This window comes from Lepisosteus platostomus, chromosome 11, assembly GCF_059453375.1.
Source record: "Lepisosteus platostomus isolate fLepPlt1 chromosome 11, fLepPlt1.hap1, whole genome shotgun sequence".
Classification (NCBI taxonomy): Eukaryota; Metazoa; Chordata; class Actinopteri; order Semionotiformes; family Lepisosteidae; genus Lepisosteus; species Lepisosteus platostomus.
The window spans coordinates 13,956,675-13,974,894 of record NC_142621.1 but is presented as its reverse complement, the minus strand read 5'-3'; the positions used below and the strand labels follow the sequence as shown (position 1 = coordinate 13,974,894).

The following is an 18,220-nucleotide window of genomic DNA, read 5'->3' as shown; positions in this document are numbered from 1 at the left end:
AAGAGGTGTTATTGGGGCCAGCCGGGGGTGCTCACCCTGCAGTCTATGTGGGTACTAATGCCCCAGTATAGCGACGGGGACACTATACTGTAAACAGGCGCCGTCCTTCGGATGAGACGTAAAACCAAGGTCCTGACTCTCTGTGATCATTAAAAATCCCAGGGCGTTTCTCAAAAAGAGTAGGGGTGTAACTCCGGCGTCCTGGCCACACTTCCCATTGGCCCTAACCCTAACCCTAATAATCCCCATCTATGAATGTGCTTCATTACTCTGCTCTCCTCCCCACTAATAGCTGGTGTGTGGTGAGCGTTCTGGCACACTATGGCTGCCGTCGCATTGTCCAGGTGGATGCTGCACATTGGTGGTGGTGGAGGGGAGTCCCCATTACCTGTAAAGCGCTTTGGGTGGAGTGCGCTATATAAGTGTAAGCAATTATTATTAATTATTAATTATTATAAGGCTATAGACAAGGCAACTGACCAGATGGGACCGTGACAACCATTCTGAAGATTCTGCACCACCGTTGGGGGTGCAACATCTGTGCACAGATAGTGATGGGCATCCACAGTTAGCCTGAAATATCCGTCAATCAGGGCAGTAAAGGACAAGGCCTCATCATGGAATGCCAACTGAAGTTCCTGCCAGGGTGAGAAAATTACCAGTGTTAAAACAATGAGTGAGGCACATCTGCATATACATGTACAGTATATAGGCAGATGGCATGACAGTATAGAGGCTGACTGTCTTGTGTCTTGTGTACAAACAACAACATCTCCTTCTGAACTTTCCCCTCTCATTGGACAATGACCGCATCACATTTGCAGACAGTACAGAAAGGCTAGCACTCAGCAAAACATTCTAGCAACATAAGCACACGGAAAGCTTAGACTGCGAGGTGCTGAACATTCTTGCTGATAAGGAGAAATCATTTGCAAGTTCTAACAGCATGGTTTGATATCTCTCACGCAGAGAACAACAGCCTACTGTGTGGATGCTATCTACTGAACTTATCACTTCAAATTTATTTTTGTAGATCTTTTCTTCAGGGTTCTGTTACAATTCTGCAAAGATCAATTGACAATGGCACCGTTTTGTTTTGCTCAGTGCTTTTGTACATTGTGCATCTTAAAATAACTAACTTTTTAGGATTTTGCTACTCTATAAACAGTAAAGAAAATCCAGGTTCCTTTAAAAATATGTACAGATTATGATGCAATGCACTCCATTTTGTACTGCAGTAATTCACGATTAACAACTGAAGGAGGACAAAAAATGTTATGTACTATCCTCGCCATTACTAGATTCACTACAGCACAATAAGAGTTTTGCATGAGAAGTTTGAATTACAGGGCATAGCAGAAAACTCGGGTGCATTTTCAGAGTACATTTCTTGCAGAATAGGTCAAAAAGAACTGAAAATGTCCTTGGGTGCCTTATTCTAAAATACAAAAGTTCTGGTTTATCACTGCAGAGTTTCACATCTACTATTTTCATAGCTCACAGTTCTATTTTTTTCTGAAGGGGAAGAAGTAAATCATGAGGTCTGAATTCACATGGACTTAAGTAACAGTTTTTATGCTAAGCAGAAGTGGTTTATACAAATCAAGAAAAGTGCCATTTTCATAAGGGCAAATTCCCACTTAACATAGGACATACAGTACTGTATTGTGCTCTCCAGATTTATTCGTACTTCCTTGAAAAAGAAATTAAAAAATGCCATAAACAGAACGGATAATGCGTCTTGCTTAAGAAAATTCAAAATATCGTCATACTTTCACTTTAATGTCATTGCACAGAGCAAAGTCATTTTTGACTTTGAATGATTTAAGTCAAGAACGCACAAGGGTCACATTTATTCAAGTATGCATTTTGTAAATCCTCCTCTAGCAGAGATTACAGAGGCCTGCTGTTTGAGGTTCTGGCACTTATTCCTTGCAGATGTGCCATGAACCCCACAATGTAAGCAACTGCAGATTGTCGTTTTTGACACTTCAGATTCTGAAGATGCCAAGTTGTGTGGGAGATCTCCAACTGTTGCCTCTGGATTTACAATTGCCACTTGTCCCACAACCAAAGGTGGCAAGATAGAACGACGTTCTCTCCCTGGAAGGGCTGCCTTATCTCCCATCTGTATAATTAAGTTATTTCTACTGATGATTTTGTTCATCTTTCCTGTACAGCTATTTTGATTTTCACTTGCCAAAGCATTTTGATCTTTTTGGGATTTCGGATTTCTGTTTGATGGATATATCATCCCTCTATTTTCTAACCAGTTCTTCTAATTCGGGGTTGCGGGGAAGCTGGAGACTGGGTACACCCTGGAATGGTCACCAGCCAATGGCAGGTCACCCTCTCAGACATACACACTTGCACCTAGGGCCAGTTTCCCCAGAAGCCAATTAACCTACATACAGTACCAGTATGTTTTTTAGACTATAGGAGGAACCCCCCATGAACTCTGAATGAATGGTTATATACAGTGCCAGAAGCCTTAAAGTTTTCTATAATGGACACTACAGTGGAAAGTGGTAGATTCCCTGTTCTTTTATAGCCATTTCCCAACTGGCGGAGGTAAATGACCATTTGCCTGGAGCCTTCAGAAAGCTGTCTGTCTTTAAGCACAACGATACATGTTACTGAATGTTTTCTGTGTCTGACCTCTCATTATACCCCCAGAAAACAGGAAACCTTCAGAGGCCTCCATAAGGTTCTGGAAGCTTCTACTGGATTTCCAAAGAACAGCGTTGTTATTTTAGATATGACTTTGTTGGTTTATATGTACAGTAAAGGAATACTTATAGGTGTAAATAAATGATAATTGTGATTTTTGGAATTCAGTGAATTATGACAAATGTTACTTTACTCTGCTATTACCATTCCAGTATAACGCTTTGTATACATTATTTAAACGTTACCCAATCCACAACTCTTTTTTTCTTACAGTTTTATGATGCTTTCTGTTCCTACAGTGTATTTCATTGTGTATTTGGTATAATATAACTCCGGATGCCATACAGTTGAATGTAAACTAAATTTACAAAGTCTCAAACGTGAATTTTTATATCCCTTCTGATATAAATTACATTTTAAACCATACCATCCTTTTGTTGTCCTGTGTGTAAATGGTGACTGTAGAATCCCTAAGGACGATGTGGGTGATGTTGTTGAATTCAGAGAAGAGTTTCCAGCCATCACTGAGATTGTCCTTCTTTCTCTCATTTTTCTTCTTACTTTCCGTCCGGATCTTTCTGGATTTATTTTTTTCTTTTTGAGTGAATACGATCTATTTCACACAGAAGACAAAGAAAAGGAAAAAACAGATGACCGTGTTAACGTGCCATGAAAAAAAAAATCAAGTGTAGGTTAAGATAAGATAAGATCATTTTATTAGCAATATACAATTTCTTGCATTAAGAATGTGTCTTTTTTGCATACCCCAGCTTGCTCTCCCTGAGACACACAGGCACACAGACATGGAGAGAGAGAAGATTGGGGTCAGCCATTGTACAGCGCCCCTGGAGCAGTTGGGGTTAAAGGCCTTTTTCAGGAGCCCAACGGAGTAGGATTCCTCGGCTGACTGTGGGATTTCAACCAGCAACCTTCCAGCCATAGGCACAGATCATTAGCCACAGAGCCAATGCTCCGTCCCAGTTTGCAAGAGAAACCATTTTATCCTCAATCCCAGGGCCTTGTTTAAGCATTACTGTACGTACACAAGTTTAAAATATTTCCACAACGTCAGACAAAAATAACAAAATAAAATCTTACATTGATTGGTTTCTCCCTCAACATTATTCCCATTTTCCCAGACACCTGTATTTCATACAGTGGCTGCTCTTTGTTGTACGGCAGGCAGCTCTCGTTTTCCACACAGATCTGTAGCATGGAAGTCTCAAAAATTTCTGTGCCAAAGTGCTTGGTGAGAGTTTCCAGAGTGGAAAGGTACTTCACTTTCAGATCATGCATGGTGACGTTGCTGTCTGTGACAGTCTTGTTGTTGAACTCATTGAGAAAGCTCTTGAACACGTTGTTAATTCTGATGCGGGTCAAGAAGTTGCGCTGCTTGATGGCTTTGTTCAAAGTCTCTGGAATGTATTTCTTATAACTGCAACGGAGTCGAGGAATAAAAAATGGTAAAAAATCAGAATCAAAACTAACATTTCTAATTTGTACTCCTAAATCTAGAAGCATGCAAAAGTCCTAAATATTCTGTAACTACTTATGGAAAATCACAACACTATAAAGATCAAATAACAAATAATTAAATTATAATAAATAAAATAAACACTGATGGAATTCTCCATTTTGATCCCTGTAGCAATGATAGTTCATGAATATCCTTTGTCAAAGAATGAATATGAATGCAAAATATTTCTGTATGTATAATACATTGCCCCTATAGTGGATTTTTACTTTCTATGGAAATAATTGTATTATTTAATACGTATTAGTCTATCACACCTTAATGTACCTGCTCCCTATTATACTTTACTGACTATAATTGACTTGGACTGTGAAGACTTCAACCAGGTGCCGCGACAGTAGGTATTCTGTATATAATTCATACAGTAAATACCACAGGCTCCTTTAATTGTAATTGCTCTATATGCACCACAGATGTGAATTCTTAAATTTGTCAGCAATGACAATCCCCTTAAATCCTTGTGGATTAATTTAAGGTCATTATCGTGTAAGGGGAGATTGAATAAAGAGGACTATGAGAAAAAGAAGACCTGAGGACAACAGCACGAGAGAGGACAGTAATTTTATGTCTAGACTGCCTGAGCCCTTACTTCACCCTCACGGAAAAACCTATGTAGCAGCTAGTCAGGATGGGCCAGATGCTGTAACATTATTTTGGTATTATTTCCTTGCGACATTCTAATCTGAGCTCTTTGAACATTTAATAAAGGCTGAGAAAACCTAAAGGGCTGTTTTGTTCCAAGACTTCCCTTGATTTGTTTAATGTAAAACAAACGAGCCTCATTATTTCACGATCCAGCCCATCCCGTTAAGCGGCGAGAAATTCTTACCTGGTTTCTCCCGCGCTCCCTGCCATGCTCTTTCTCATGGTATGATGTGTAATGGCAAGCACGGCCATCCCCAGACACTCGTTCTCGATGTCATGGGTTTCGTTCTCATTCTGAGGGCTCCGGACAGGAGCCAGACCCTTGAGGAAGTCATACTGGCCCTGAGAGTGAGAAGAGCACCACAAGAACAAAAAATCAGACCGGCAAAACCAGGGAATAAAATCGGTCGGTTCGTTATTCCCTAAGCCACGTTCAGGGCTGTTTTAGTGTCCCATTAGCAGCCATTCCTGATGGGAAAATTCAGATTGAAAAGCATGTCCAAGCAGTCAAACTCTCGCCTTTGTGGAATTACCCTGAGCCGTGAAAGAACAATCCAACTGAAAGGGACTCCCCAGGAAACGGAATCTTAGCCACGAATGGACAAACAATCGCACAAGAAAACCTCTTCTTGCCATGCTTTTTACAAAGGGGAACACTTCCCCTTTGTGGCTTTTGTTTAAAGGTAGTTCCTGTGCACGTTCTTATTTTACCTGTGCGAACAAGTACTCCAAGGAAGCTGCGTCGAGGAGAGGTGTGCCTTCGGGGACTTTCTTCGGGCCATATTCGGTTTTCTGCTTGTGCAGAGAGTGTCTCCAGACCAGCGATTCATTCTCATTAGTCCCATGCCAATTGGAAAAGTAGAACCTGCAGTAAGGACAATCACTTTCAGCCTCTGTACACACTACAACTCCGATCAGACTTTACATTTTTATTTGCAGATGTGGCTGACATTTTCCATCCAAAAAAATCAGTTGGTTGACTGATGTTTTACTTTTTCTGTAGCTGGCTAATAGTCTAATGCCATTATACAGCCTGTGCTTTTTTTTTTACTGGAGTTTCACATTCAATTTCATATTCTCTCCTTTTAAGGGTTATCCTCAGTTAATCTGAATGACTGCAGTGTCAACAGCTTGGAGCCTGATCTTGTCGATTCTCACAAGGTAACACCAGGTCTGTTCCATCCTACTACTCTCAATCTCAGTACTGGGATGGGAAACCTCTAAGGAACAATAGGTTGCTGCTGTTAGTAGACCAGTAGGTGGTGCTCTTCCCTCTGTAGCTGAATATGGAAACCAGTATGGTGGCTGGAGACAGTGTAATATACAACCTGCCATCCTTCAGATGAGACATTAAACTGTTTGAAGTTAGATCCTGTCTACTTAGTCATTTAAGACCCTGTCACTTAAGAGTAGCAGTGTTTATCCCGGTTTCCTGACTAAGTTCTATTCTTATTCTCTATTCGTATTCCCTTGTTTCCTCAACTAATTCAACTCATGAGGCATTTTCTCACTTATTCAGTATGTGATAAGTATGTCTGGCACATAATGGCTGACATGCATCTCCCAGGTGGGTCCTGCACATGAATTGCACCCCCTCCTACTGTATGTTTAAAGTGCTCAACAAAAGCAGGTGATTATTATGATAAATCAAAAACACTGCTTCGCCTTTTGAGGGTAAACTACAATAACTAGAAATCTGTACTTGAGAGCAGCTGCTTTCACCAGTAAGTCACAGCAAAGAGCATGAAAGAAATATATTCCAGCTCAAACAACAACTATTCATTTAGTATACGTATGAGTGTTTGTATTTCAGAAAAATTTCTATTGTGACCAGATAAGGATAAAAAAGAATAGAAAGTGTTATTTTAGGTTTTCCACAGAATAAGGGAATTCCCTGCTGACTGTGTGCTTAGGGGACTGCGTCTACAGATTGTGTAATTCTACGTTTTCTTTTCTTTATGCATTTATGGAGCTACAGGCACGGCTCTACCTGTTCTACAATATTGACTCATTGTGCCCTTTTGTAACATGACTACGAGAATTGTTTCTGGGTGGTGCTCACCACAAACAGTCCTCTACAGAATGAAACCTGACTGTTTCGGGGTTGAATTCTCAGATGCTTAGTCTGTGAGACCTGCCTTTGCAGTTAGTGCGTTACTGCTGTCCTTGTCTATAAAGCCTTCGCTGAACTTAACCTGACTTTTCTTTTTCGCTTAGCACTGCTGCCACAGCAGAGAATCGCTGTAAACAGGAAGTTCCGAATTTTTTTGTTGCTTCGCCACAACACAGAATACACTGGTGCAGGTTAACTGAGACCTGTTTGTTGACACAACAGGCAGATGCAAATGTGAAGGTGTCGAATACAAACCGTAAAACACCAGAGTCGGGAAGAAGTGAGTGAACAAAACATCATACGCAAGTATCATACGCAACTGCAAAATCACCACCGCAAACATAAATTTCGCAACAGTTTTCTTACAAAAAATGTATGTAATTTAGTTTGGAGCACATACGCAGCATACATATTTAGACATGTATTTTCACATTTCCTTTTGGATATTTAAGGATTGCTCTCTTGGTAATGACCTAGAAACCTGGATGCTGTATCCAGCCACTGGCCTTGCCACAGTGCTCTGCCACAGTGATTTGCACCTGATAATAAACTGGAGTCTCCACAACACCCCACTGTGGACAACTGTGTGCTAACATTGTGACAATCACTAACTACAGCTGGAGAGTCAAGCTGAGACTCTTCCCTTGAAGCACAGCCTAATCAGTGCCTCCACTACGGTGATATTTTCTTACGTCAAGGAACAAAACCATCATGCACATAACGGACAACTGCGAGAAAGAAGAACTATAACGATCAAGATAAAAAAAAGTACACTCAAGATCATTTTCAACTTCTGTGAACTCATTTCAGTATTGTGTTGAATACAAGGCCGATTAACTTCCCCATTCCTGATAAGGCGTTTTTTCCCCAAATACCTATTTAACGTTTAGACTCACCTCATCCGATAATGTAACTTTATTGCTGTGCCCTCGTCAATTGTGAAGGTGTGATTTGGTGGGTACCAAATGTTTCTGCTTTCATCATAGAGGGCAAAGAGGTTATGACACAGTGGAGAAATGCCTGTTGAAGGAAGCAAGTTGGTTTTTTTAAACACCCCAAAAATACTTTAATTTCAACAAGGTGTCTTTCACATTGCTTTACTCACTCACAATCCTGAAAATCTGTTGATGAAAAAGAGGTCAAACGTTGTAGGTTTTTGTTTTAAAACAGTCTACTTGCATATTGGTTGCCTGCTGAAACTGTATTTCTGCATATACAGTACTTCTGCAAATCTCACTTCTCTCTCTCCATATTGACAGTCACTCAGGTTCTAAAAATAAGGAAACTTCAATCCAGGCATGAACCTAGCAGCCTTCACAAGGAAATTCATTGCATTTTGGCTTTCTTGTCCATGCTACAAAGAAAATGGGCCACTGTCTCAAAAAGCCCCTCATAAGATTCAACCACACAGAAAATAAACAGAACTAGATCACAGAGTCAGCACTTCCAGTAGTACCATGTTCAATCAATTCATTTCTATGATTTCATTTGAATGTCAAGAGAGACAAAATATTTCTAAAGCATAGCTGCTTCCTCATTTCTGAAGCAGGACTAATTAAATGGTCAGAGGATCTCCAGTTAGATGTTGCCTATGCTGAAAATGTTGTTAATGTTGCATGTGGCTTTTTATAGTAAACTGTATGCAATGCTTGAACCCACTTAAATATGTAACTCACAGCTGAGAAAGAGTATGAAAAGTAATTCAAACAAATGCTATAAACGCCCCCTGTCGTGAAAGTTAAAAGTGTAGTGTGAAGGTTTACAAGACAACAAATGTAAAACATCCTTACCACACTTTTTAGCTGCCTCTATACATAAATCTTCAACTAAAAAACTTCCGCTCAGGTACTCCAGCTGATGACTGTCACACAGATAGAAATGGATCTCTAATCCTTTCATGGGGGTGGAAATGATGGCCTCAGTTTTTTTGGTCTTCCTCATTTTGCCACACAATTGCCTCCCCAGTTCCATCGCAGATATTCGTGACATCCAGACCCTGGAAAGGAACGACACATACAATAAATCAGCAGCCAGCAAGGGCTGATCGATACATTTATTGAACAGGGTATCTCCTCTGCACATCCCGGGTGGTTGGCCTGAAATCTAAGTTCATAAAATCGATCCTGAAAGAACTCGCCACTTCCTTGAAATCGTAGTACTATACCGAGTACTACATTTCTACAAATATGAATCTTACAGTAAAATGCCCATCTGATTACACGATATGAGAGATGGATTCTTAAGTTTCATAGTAACACACACTTCAAGTATGCCAACTCAGCAATGACTAAAGCATCTTCCAGCCAGTTGCGGAAGAGAAAATTTTAGCTGAACTAACAGATCAAACCAGATACTGCTGTAGGAAATGAGCAGTTCCTTCCTTGCCAACCTAATAAAATTCAACAATATGAATTGTGCTCAACACTCAACCATGAACAAAGGCTCGGATTCAAGAAACAAAAAAAAAACTCATGCCTGATCCGTTTGCTTTTATTTTTACTTAGCTCTAATTAGATCTAAAAAGAAGCATAAATATGAGATCATAACGAACATTTTAAGCCTTTTTTACCATAATGTTGAATTGGTCAGAAATGTACATCTGTATAATGTATATATGTTATTGATATTGATATCTTGTCCCTAGGTTCATCCAAGAACTGAAGGCTTTGTAAATGTTTGGTGAGATAGGTTTGGCTTATCCTGCATGGTTAATGAGTAGTCTCCTGGCCACAGGACAAAGAGGCTTGGGCCCCTCTCAACAGAAGTGAGCTAAGGGATCTCTTCAAGGTGGCGTGGAGTGGATGGAGGAAGGAGACAAATGCAAAGGGAGTTGTTTATGTTTGATATATAAAGTTCATTTTCTTAATGATGTTGATTAGGTACAGTTGTGTGTGATTGACTTGTCCTTGTGATCCCTATTGAACTTCAGTTAATAACTTCCATTTCTTCTTAAAACCCAGATGACTTCAATTCCACATGTGCCTTTATGCCTTTATCTGTGCTTAGTTCTAATTAGACATAAAATGCCCCCACTGGCATGAGGTATCTCGAAAGAAAGTAGAACACAAATTGTCTAATCTGTTACAGTGGAATTCAACATTGTTTAACATGATGAATTTAACTGGTCATATCAGCAACAAGGGAAAATACATTTTACTAAACAGAGCTGCTGTGAACAAAAAGGTTCTGTTCCAAAAACTGTAACCATGACAACCCCGGCATGGGAATCTGGTTGTATTCCACTCTTAAAGTGGAATTTCTTTAATCTCCTTGAAGAAACCGTATGTTACTTAGGTAACCAAACATAATAATGGAAGATCACATGAAAAGAAACAGCTTGGATATTCTGTCCTTTCTGTTAAGTACAAATCTGCTAAAATCCAGTCCTATGCAAATAATTAGATTAGGGCTAATAAAGTGACCGACTGTAAGATCTCATATGCAAAGTTGACGGCTCAGGTCATTTGCCCTATCGGTGATGTGATGCATATGTGAGGTACAGGAACACAATTACAGTACCTGAGGGACAGAGGAAGATTTGAAAATACAGACAAGGAAATGGTACTGTAGTCAGAAGTCTGAATAACAGATCCGCAAATGATATTTTCATAGATGAGTCACTCTTCCAGCTCTTTAACCCCTCTATTTTATTAACATATTTTTTCATCTGTGGTTTACTATATCCAGTTTGAAAAGCTTCTGTCAAACCTTCGGTGAATACCTAAAGTGGGAAGTTTTCATGGTCACCCACAGGAAACGCAATCTTCTTATATCAGGCTACAGTTCAAAGGACAACATACACCTCTCTGGTGAGCACATTTCAGTTACAAGTGAAGAGACGCAAGGCTCCACTGCAGTGTAAAACCTCAAGGGTTAAACAGAAAGCCATCAAAGGCATGGGGTTAAAACAACGTAGAGTTTTGCAAGTCACAAAATTGAGCATTTGACGTAGCTGGTCTTGTTACAAAAGAAACAAAAATCATTAAAAAGGCCAAAATATATCTTTTATGTGAATATTCTATTTACAGCAATGCTACCCAACACAGAAGATTAGATTATCATTCAAGTGAGATCCAATATGAGATCATAAGGAAAATCTTGGTCTCCAACCTAAAAAACGATGACTTCATTTCCATGTGTGTTTCCGCACGACCACTGTGGCGCAAACCATTATGAGTATTTGTGTGCAAAACAAGATATGGTTTTTATAGGAGACTTTAGCTGTCCACACATAGACTGGGAAAAATCCTTAGGACCTATAGGAATGTCAACATCAGAAACACAAATGATAGACATGGTTAATGATTTCTTTCCCGGTTTGGCAGAGCACCTACAAGAGGAAATGGTTGTGTTGAGGTGAGTGAAGCATCAGGGAACTGTGATCATATTAAGGTGTGCTTTGAAGTATAGTTCCAAACTGTCCAAACTGAATCCAAATCAAAGCTTAACAGTATCAGGAAAGCATACTTTAAATAAACAACATCATATGGAACATTATTGCTGTTTAAAAATATTCTGATTGAAACACACACATCACATTTATCCCTACATTGAGAAAAGCTCAAGCTAAATATCACAAATGCTTTAATAAATCTATTAGGAAAAATGTAAGGCACTTGAAATTAATGAAAAAAATAATTCAAATACACCAGGAGCTAGTTCAAGAAAAGGATTCAAATTCATTACAATCAACATCTAAAAAAGGATATTGAAAAGACTAAAAGAGAGAGACTGAATGGAATACTTCAATGAAGGCTAAAAAAACTAATAAAAAGTTAGTTCAGGTGGGTAGCTGCGTCAGCATGCGTAGGCTGCAAAGGAACAAGTAATAGGTTTATTCTATGCTGAAAAAAAGAAGAAAGAGAACACAATGTTTCGGCCATGGAGCCTTCTTCAGGTGTGAGGAACCTGAACCTTCCTCACACCTGAAGAAGGCTCCACGGCCGAAACGTTGTGTTCTCTTTCTTCTGTTTTTCAGCATGGAATAAACCTATTACTTGATAAATTGATATTGTCTGGAAACCTACCTGCTTTACTAACTATACCAGAAAATATCCAGATCATTGATGTAAATTGGGACAATATGGTCCTAGCACTGGTCCCAGTTGTGGTACTTCTCTAATTACCTCTAATTACATCACAGTCTGCTTTTCTCCATGATCCAAATCAGTCCCAGCATATACATTTTCTCCAAATTCCTTCCACCTGTAATTTGAGAATCTTTTATTAGGAACCTTAGCTAAAATCTTCTCAAGATCTAAATATACATATTGTGTGCTTTGTGTCCATTTCTGTTGTTGTTTATTAAAAGAACTAAGAAGATAGTGAGAGAGACAAGTAAGAAGTACCTCGTCTAAATCTATTTGAAATATTCCCCAGGATCTTATTTCCACACAGCCTAAGTGATCCTCTATTTTAGTTCTAATAATTGCCTCCCTGACTTCTTACACATAATAGAAGTCAGACCTACTGGTCTCTAATTATTTAGTTCAGGTCTGTTGCCATTTGTTAGGATGGGCATTGCATTAGCAGTTCTCCAGTCCATGGTCACTACCCCTTTCTTGAGTGACTGCTGGAAGAATTGCATCAAAGGGCTTAATAAATATTTTGTTTCCTTAAGTACAATTGGCAGGATATCACCAAACCCTGGAGATTTAAAGGTATTAATCTTGAGTGCTATTATCCTAGATGCGTCTTCCTCTTCTATGTTAATACTATTAAGTGAAGAACTACAGTATGACCTCACACTGCCTAGGAAATGTTTTGATTTTATTTTCCTTGTTGAACACCTCAATTAGGAAGTCATTGACTGTCATTTCCTTTTCTTTATCAAGATCCATTATTTTACCAGATACATTTTGCCGGGGCCTATTCGAGTCTTTTGCTGTTGAATTACTGAAATAACTTTTTATTACTTTACCTTTGCCTACTGCCCTGTCTCTCTCACACCTGAAGAAGGCTCCACGGCCGAAACGTTGTGTTCTCTTGCTTCTTTTTTTCAGCATAGAATAAACCTATTACTTGTTCCTTTGCAGCCTACGCATGCTGACGCAGCTACCCACCTGAACTAATATCAATTTATGATGATTAGCAAACGCTGTAGAGGCGGCAAACAGAATTTAGGGAGATTTAGATCAAATTCAACACTGGCAGATGATGTTTAAAAATATAAACTATACATATAAAATGTTGACACATCACGTAAATATTTTTTTAAATGCTTGAATATACAGAAAACTAATAGCTCCTTTAGAATGTAGTGAACTGTTCTGTTCTGTCTTCACAAAATGTATGGTTACTTGCATTGTTAAGCGCCTTGGGGCAACTTTGTTGTGAAAAAACGCTATATAAAAATAAACTGAATTGAATTGAATTTTTAAAGTTACTACAGTGTCAACTGTGAAACAAATCAGGAGGCACAAGTGGAATTTACTGGATGTGGACGTGGATTAAACCTTGAGAACTTCTTTACAAAGTGTCATGGGGGTATGGAACAAAGTACTCAGTCATGTTGTTGAAGCTGATACCCCTGGTTTCCTTCAAGAAATTTCTGGATGAGATACTCTGATCAATTAGCTACTTACAATCACACTGGCTAGATGGACTGAATGCCTTCCTCTTGTTTCTAATATGTTCTTATATCAGTATTAATGCAATGTGATTCCTAGACAAGTCATGTTTGTGGAAAATATTGGATCTATAGTAAATTGAAATGTACACTGATAAAATCGTACTTCTTTTTCATTCAACTGACAAATATAAATGACCCTTGTTATGGAAGAATCCATAACTACTGTATATACATTGCAATCTTATTTTAGAAATAGAATGATCTAACAAGTAATATTATATAATATAAACGCAAACTAATATGATGAATACAAAGTGATGACTAAAAATTAGTGGTTAAGTTTGTGGTTGGCTGAGATCTCAATGTACAAATTGTGCCAAATCAGTAAGTTAAAGGATGAATGGTTAAAGAATTTGTGTGTAACTTTAGTACAGGGAACCCAAGTCCTGGTCCTGGGGCACCGGTGTGACTGCAGGTTTTCAAGATCTCTTTCAAGCACCAGCACCTGAAGGCCTGGCAGAAGCTGGTAAATTGATCTAATTGAGGTAATAATGAGCTGATTCAGGTCCTTACAAGATGGGTTGGAATTAAAATCCACAGTTACAGTATTCCAAGACCAGTATTGCCTTCCTCATAAGGAGATCAGTGGTACAGTGAAGTAACCCCAATTGATACTGTCCAATTTTTATACATCAACTGGTTTTCAGTACAAAAGCATGCTTTACTTTGAACTGCTAGCACTTTGAGAATATTTTAATCTGGACTGAAAACCTGTAGACACACAATGATATTTGCCAAGTTTCAGATCAATTGGTTCTGCAATTCTCGAGAAGAAGATTTTCACATTTAAATCAGGCAATATATACAGTAGGCAGATACAAGAAGCACATCTCTGCATTTTTACCAGTGAATAGAAAGAAGAAATAAAGAACATTTCTTACAGTCACTGCATGCTTCTATATTTGGACCCCTGAAAAACAGAAATCTTTACTATTAGGTTAGGCCTTCAGAATTGGGAGCCCAATATTTATGCAAATTACAAGACATTGCACACAATACGTAAGACGTAAAATTTTACGTAACACGTAAAATGGTCTCTTATATAGAGTGATATGATGAGATTTAAAGTTCTAAGTTAAGCTTAAAACAAAAACTCTCTTCAATTTTGCATTTTTGTAGCTCTTGGCTCAAGTTAATAGCTCAATTCACTGCTTATTGACCCGAGAAGAACTAAGAAATAGTGGTGTCTCAGCATTTGTTACATTCCATTTTGGGTCTTTCAAACTTAACTCTTGTAAGTTTAGCAGTCGCCGCCTGACTGATGCCTAAAAACGAATAAAGAGCATCCAACAGTGTTCTTACATTTTTTTCTAATGCGGATTGTTAAAGACTCAGTTCAGGCGGGTTTACATAATGGCTTCAAATCTTAGAGACACGTAGAGCGGAAGTTTGCGTTAAATGTCGCAATCAGGACTGACCTTTTCAAATGGCAAATTATTTGGTGTTGCTTCAGAATGTGGGTACTCCCTAGAACGTATGATTCATCACAACAGACCAGGTGCCGAGTGGACATTGCATTGGACAGCAAAAAAACTGTTTTTAATGTATTGTGGTTTGTCATGTCATTCGCCAAACCGCTTTATACCAGACGGTGTCACAGGAAGCCGGAGCCTACCCGGCAAGCAACAAGCGCAAGGCAGGGTACACCCTGGACGGGGTGCCAGTCCATCGCAGTTTAATATGTTGTATATGGCAGAACTGATTATGTTTCCCACGAATTACTTGAACCTTAAACACAGAAGTGTTTCACTGCATATACTGTATAACTATGTGGTAACGTTACTAATACTTGCCTGTCAGAACTTAAGCTTTAGAGGAAACCATGTACTGTACCTCCTTTTATAAAAAAATGTGGGAATGAGTTTTTCAAGTGATTGTTCACACACAATGTTAATGTGTCATTCCTGGTTTAAAGGAATAGGTGTTAAATATTATGAACATACCCCACAATCCATGTTGAGAAAGTTTATTAGAAAATATATATATATATGACTCAGCACTGCTGGTAAAGGTTATTTTTTGCATTTATTGTCACACAGTGGCTCATCAACACTGGGAAAAAGAAATGCAATCGAGTAAAGATGTATTTCTCATAAACGAGTAACCTTCCATTATAAGTCATACTATGATCGTTTACTTGCTGTATTATTGGTCCCTCTGATACATTAAGTAAAATGCCTTTAATAAGCATTAAAAAACAGAAGGTACTGTGTGTACTATAGTGGTTTTGTCTTTTATAAACCACAAATAATAGGACACAGAGCACTAAGCTTTGACTTCCTTAAACTGCAGGAACTCACAGCTCAGAAAGTGCTGAACCTAAAAGTATATGATGTCTACCTGATAAAAACAGTGCAAATTACACCAAAATGGGGTTGATCACTACAAAGTACTATACCATCTTAATCCAGGTACATCATGTGATACTTAACCAGGAAAAGTATAGATCTAAAAATGCTGACATTGAAAATAAGACAGACAACAACTTTGGCAGTGCTGTCTGACTAAGCATGACCTATAATATCTGAATTGGTGGACTTTGGCATTTTCTGTGTGTGGATAAAAGCAAGGTTTAATAATATGTTGCAGCAGTTTGCCTCCTCCACCAGAGTAGAGTTTCTGGTGCTGCTCAACAGTTTTAGAGTGCTGGAAAACCTTTCTTTACAATGCACTAAAACTAAATGCCCAAGCAACTGAAATGGAAATCTCACAAATGCTCTTTCAATACATCTCTTAGTTACAATTAAAAGCAAACTCATAATAACCTCCCTCTTCTAAACTGAACATTTTGTAACTGTAAGAACCAAACAAATTGATCTAATCTGCATCATCACAGTTAAATTCTAAATGTAACTATACATTATTCATATTTGTCTTGTCTTTAGTCTAAACTTTACTCATTGTCATCTTTTATCACACCACAAGTGGTACAGAAATCTTTCATTATAAATTATGATAGAAATGAGAAGTTGTTTCATCTTTGCTTTGTGTGACAAGTCAAAATGAATTGAAAGTTAAAGACTAAGGTTAAAAATGACATGCTAATTCGTATTCTCTTTTATTATCTATCTGCTTAGCAGACACCAGGGCATCTTAAAAGGTCAAAAAAGATCAAAAGCTTTTATGTTAGAGTATTAGCAGTTTAAAATTAATTTTAGCATGTGGCTGGGGATTATTAAAAAACTGAGCAAACTGCAATGTACCAAGGAAGGTCTGCTTTTTCAGTTTTTGCTTTAAAATACCTTTAAATCATGGACAGTAATTTGCGTAGCTTCTGTGTTGATTTTAACATTTTGAAAATTTGAAACAGTTCATAAGTTATTGTTTCATTAACCTAGATTTTGATCTTATACCAATGGATGTCATTTGGCTGTCTCCTTCTAAGAATTATAAGCATGGCATTTTATCCCACAAAATCACAGCAAGGAGTTTTGTGGTTTCTTTTTTGCTCCTACGGGCAAATATAGGGACACTTTCATGGCAAGATCGTTTTCCAATTTTCCAGTTTTATTTTTTCAGCTTTAAATATGACTATTTTTGAAGAGATACAGTACCCTCTCTGCACAAGTAAAGCTAGCTGCCCAGAAAGCAGCAGTAAAATGATAAAACCTTCTTGCCTCTCAACTATCCCATCAGCTGGCTAAATGAGTAAAACACCCTATTGAAAACCACTATACTACTGAAAACACTACAGGGCATATGCTGTACAATACCTGGAAAAACTATGCTCAGTGCATGTGTAGGAAAGAAAAACGTGAATCATTTCAGAAGTCACAAAAGCAGCTTTGGGTGTAAAATGTTAAGCTTTCAGCCTGTGAAAGATTGTCTGAGAATCCATCTTTAAAGTCAAGACTTTTCTGCAAAACACACACACACAAAACAAAAAAAAACACCAAACTGCTATTGCCACAGATTTACCTAAAGATTTATAATCTTTGCTTCAGTTCACTTATAGAATCACAGCCTTTTTGTAATTTCCTTTAACTGTTTATACTACACGATGCGCACCTTAAGACAGAAAGTATTTTCAAAAAGAAGAAATGACCCACCTATAAAAAATATTTATTATCCAGTTTTTATAAAACCACAAAAGAGCACTTTCAAACCGATAAAAACATATTTATATTTTTTTCAACTGCACTACTGCACTAACTCAAATGAATAGTCCTATTAGTCCTAGATCCCCCCCCAAAAAAATGCTTGTAATGAAAAATCAATATCTAAATTCCTAAATAAATTAATAATTAATAGAAAAAAAATGATTTTCTCAGAAAAAAAGGTGAGGTGTAGTAATAACACTCCATTAAATACAAGACTGCCACAGATGTGTAATTTTAGTACCACTAGTAGTAGTGAAGTACCACTTTAGTTTTGTTTCTTTTATTTTTCAAAGTGAAAACTCTTATTTTTATATCAGCACGAAAGTTGTCATTTCTGGATTTCTTGCCCTTTCTCTATGGCACCACAGAATGGTTAACCACACAATTTCTCAAGCAGTTTTAATAGGTGACTACATATTATATGCTAATAAAGGTGGCACTAAAAATATAAATGGCCAAAAATGGAAAAAATAGTCACAAGTAAAAAAACAGAAATGTGATAAGGTCACGGATGAGCTAAGAATTGC

General features: G+C 38.0%; 1 protein-coding gene across 2 annotated transcripts in view; it reads right to left on the bottom strand.

Annotated features, from left to right (window-relative positions):
* jak1 (Janus kinase 1) overlaps positions 1-18,220 on the bottom strand; it is a 38,665-nt gene that overhangs the window by 14,463 nt on the left and 5,982 nt on the right. For both annotated transcript variants that reach the window (XM_088598578.1, XM_088598579.1), the window contains exons 2-8: positions 8,753-8,958; positions 7,859-7,982; positions 5,561-5,714; positions 5,034-5,191; positions 3,769-4,105; positions 3,098-3,283; positions 481-638 (exon numbers count right to left, since the gene is read on the bottom strand). In XM_088598578.1, coding sequence (XP_088454704.1) covers positions 481-638; positions 3,098-3,283; positions 3,769-4,105; positions 5,034-5,191; positions 5,561-5,714; positions 7,859-7,982; positions 8,753-8,958 — 1,323 coding nt within the window. The remainder of the gene's footprint in view (positions 1-480; positions 639-3,097; positions 3,284-3,768; positions 4,106-5,033; positions 5,192-5,560; positions 5,715-7,858; positions 7,983-8,752; positions 8,959-18,220) is intronic.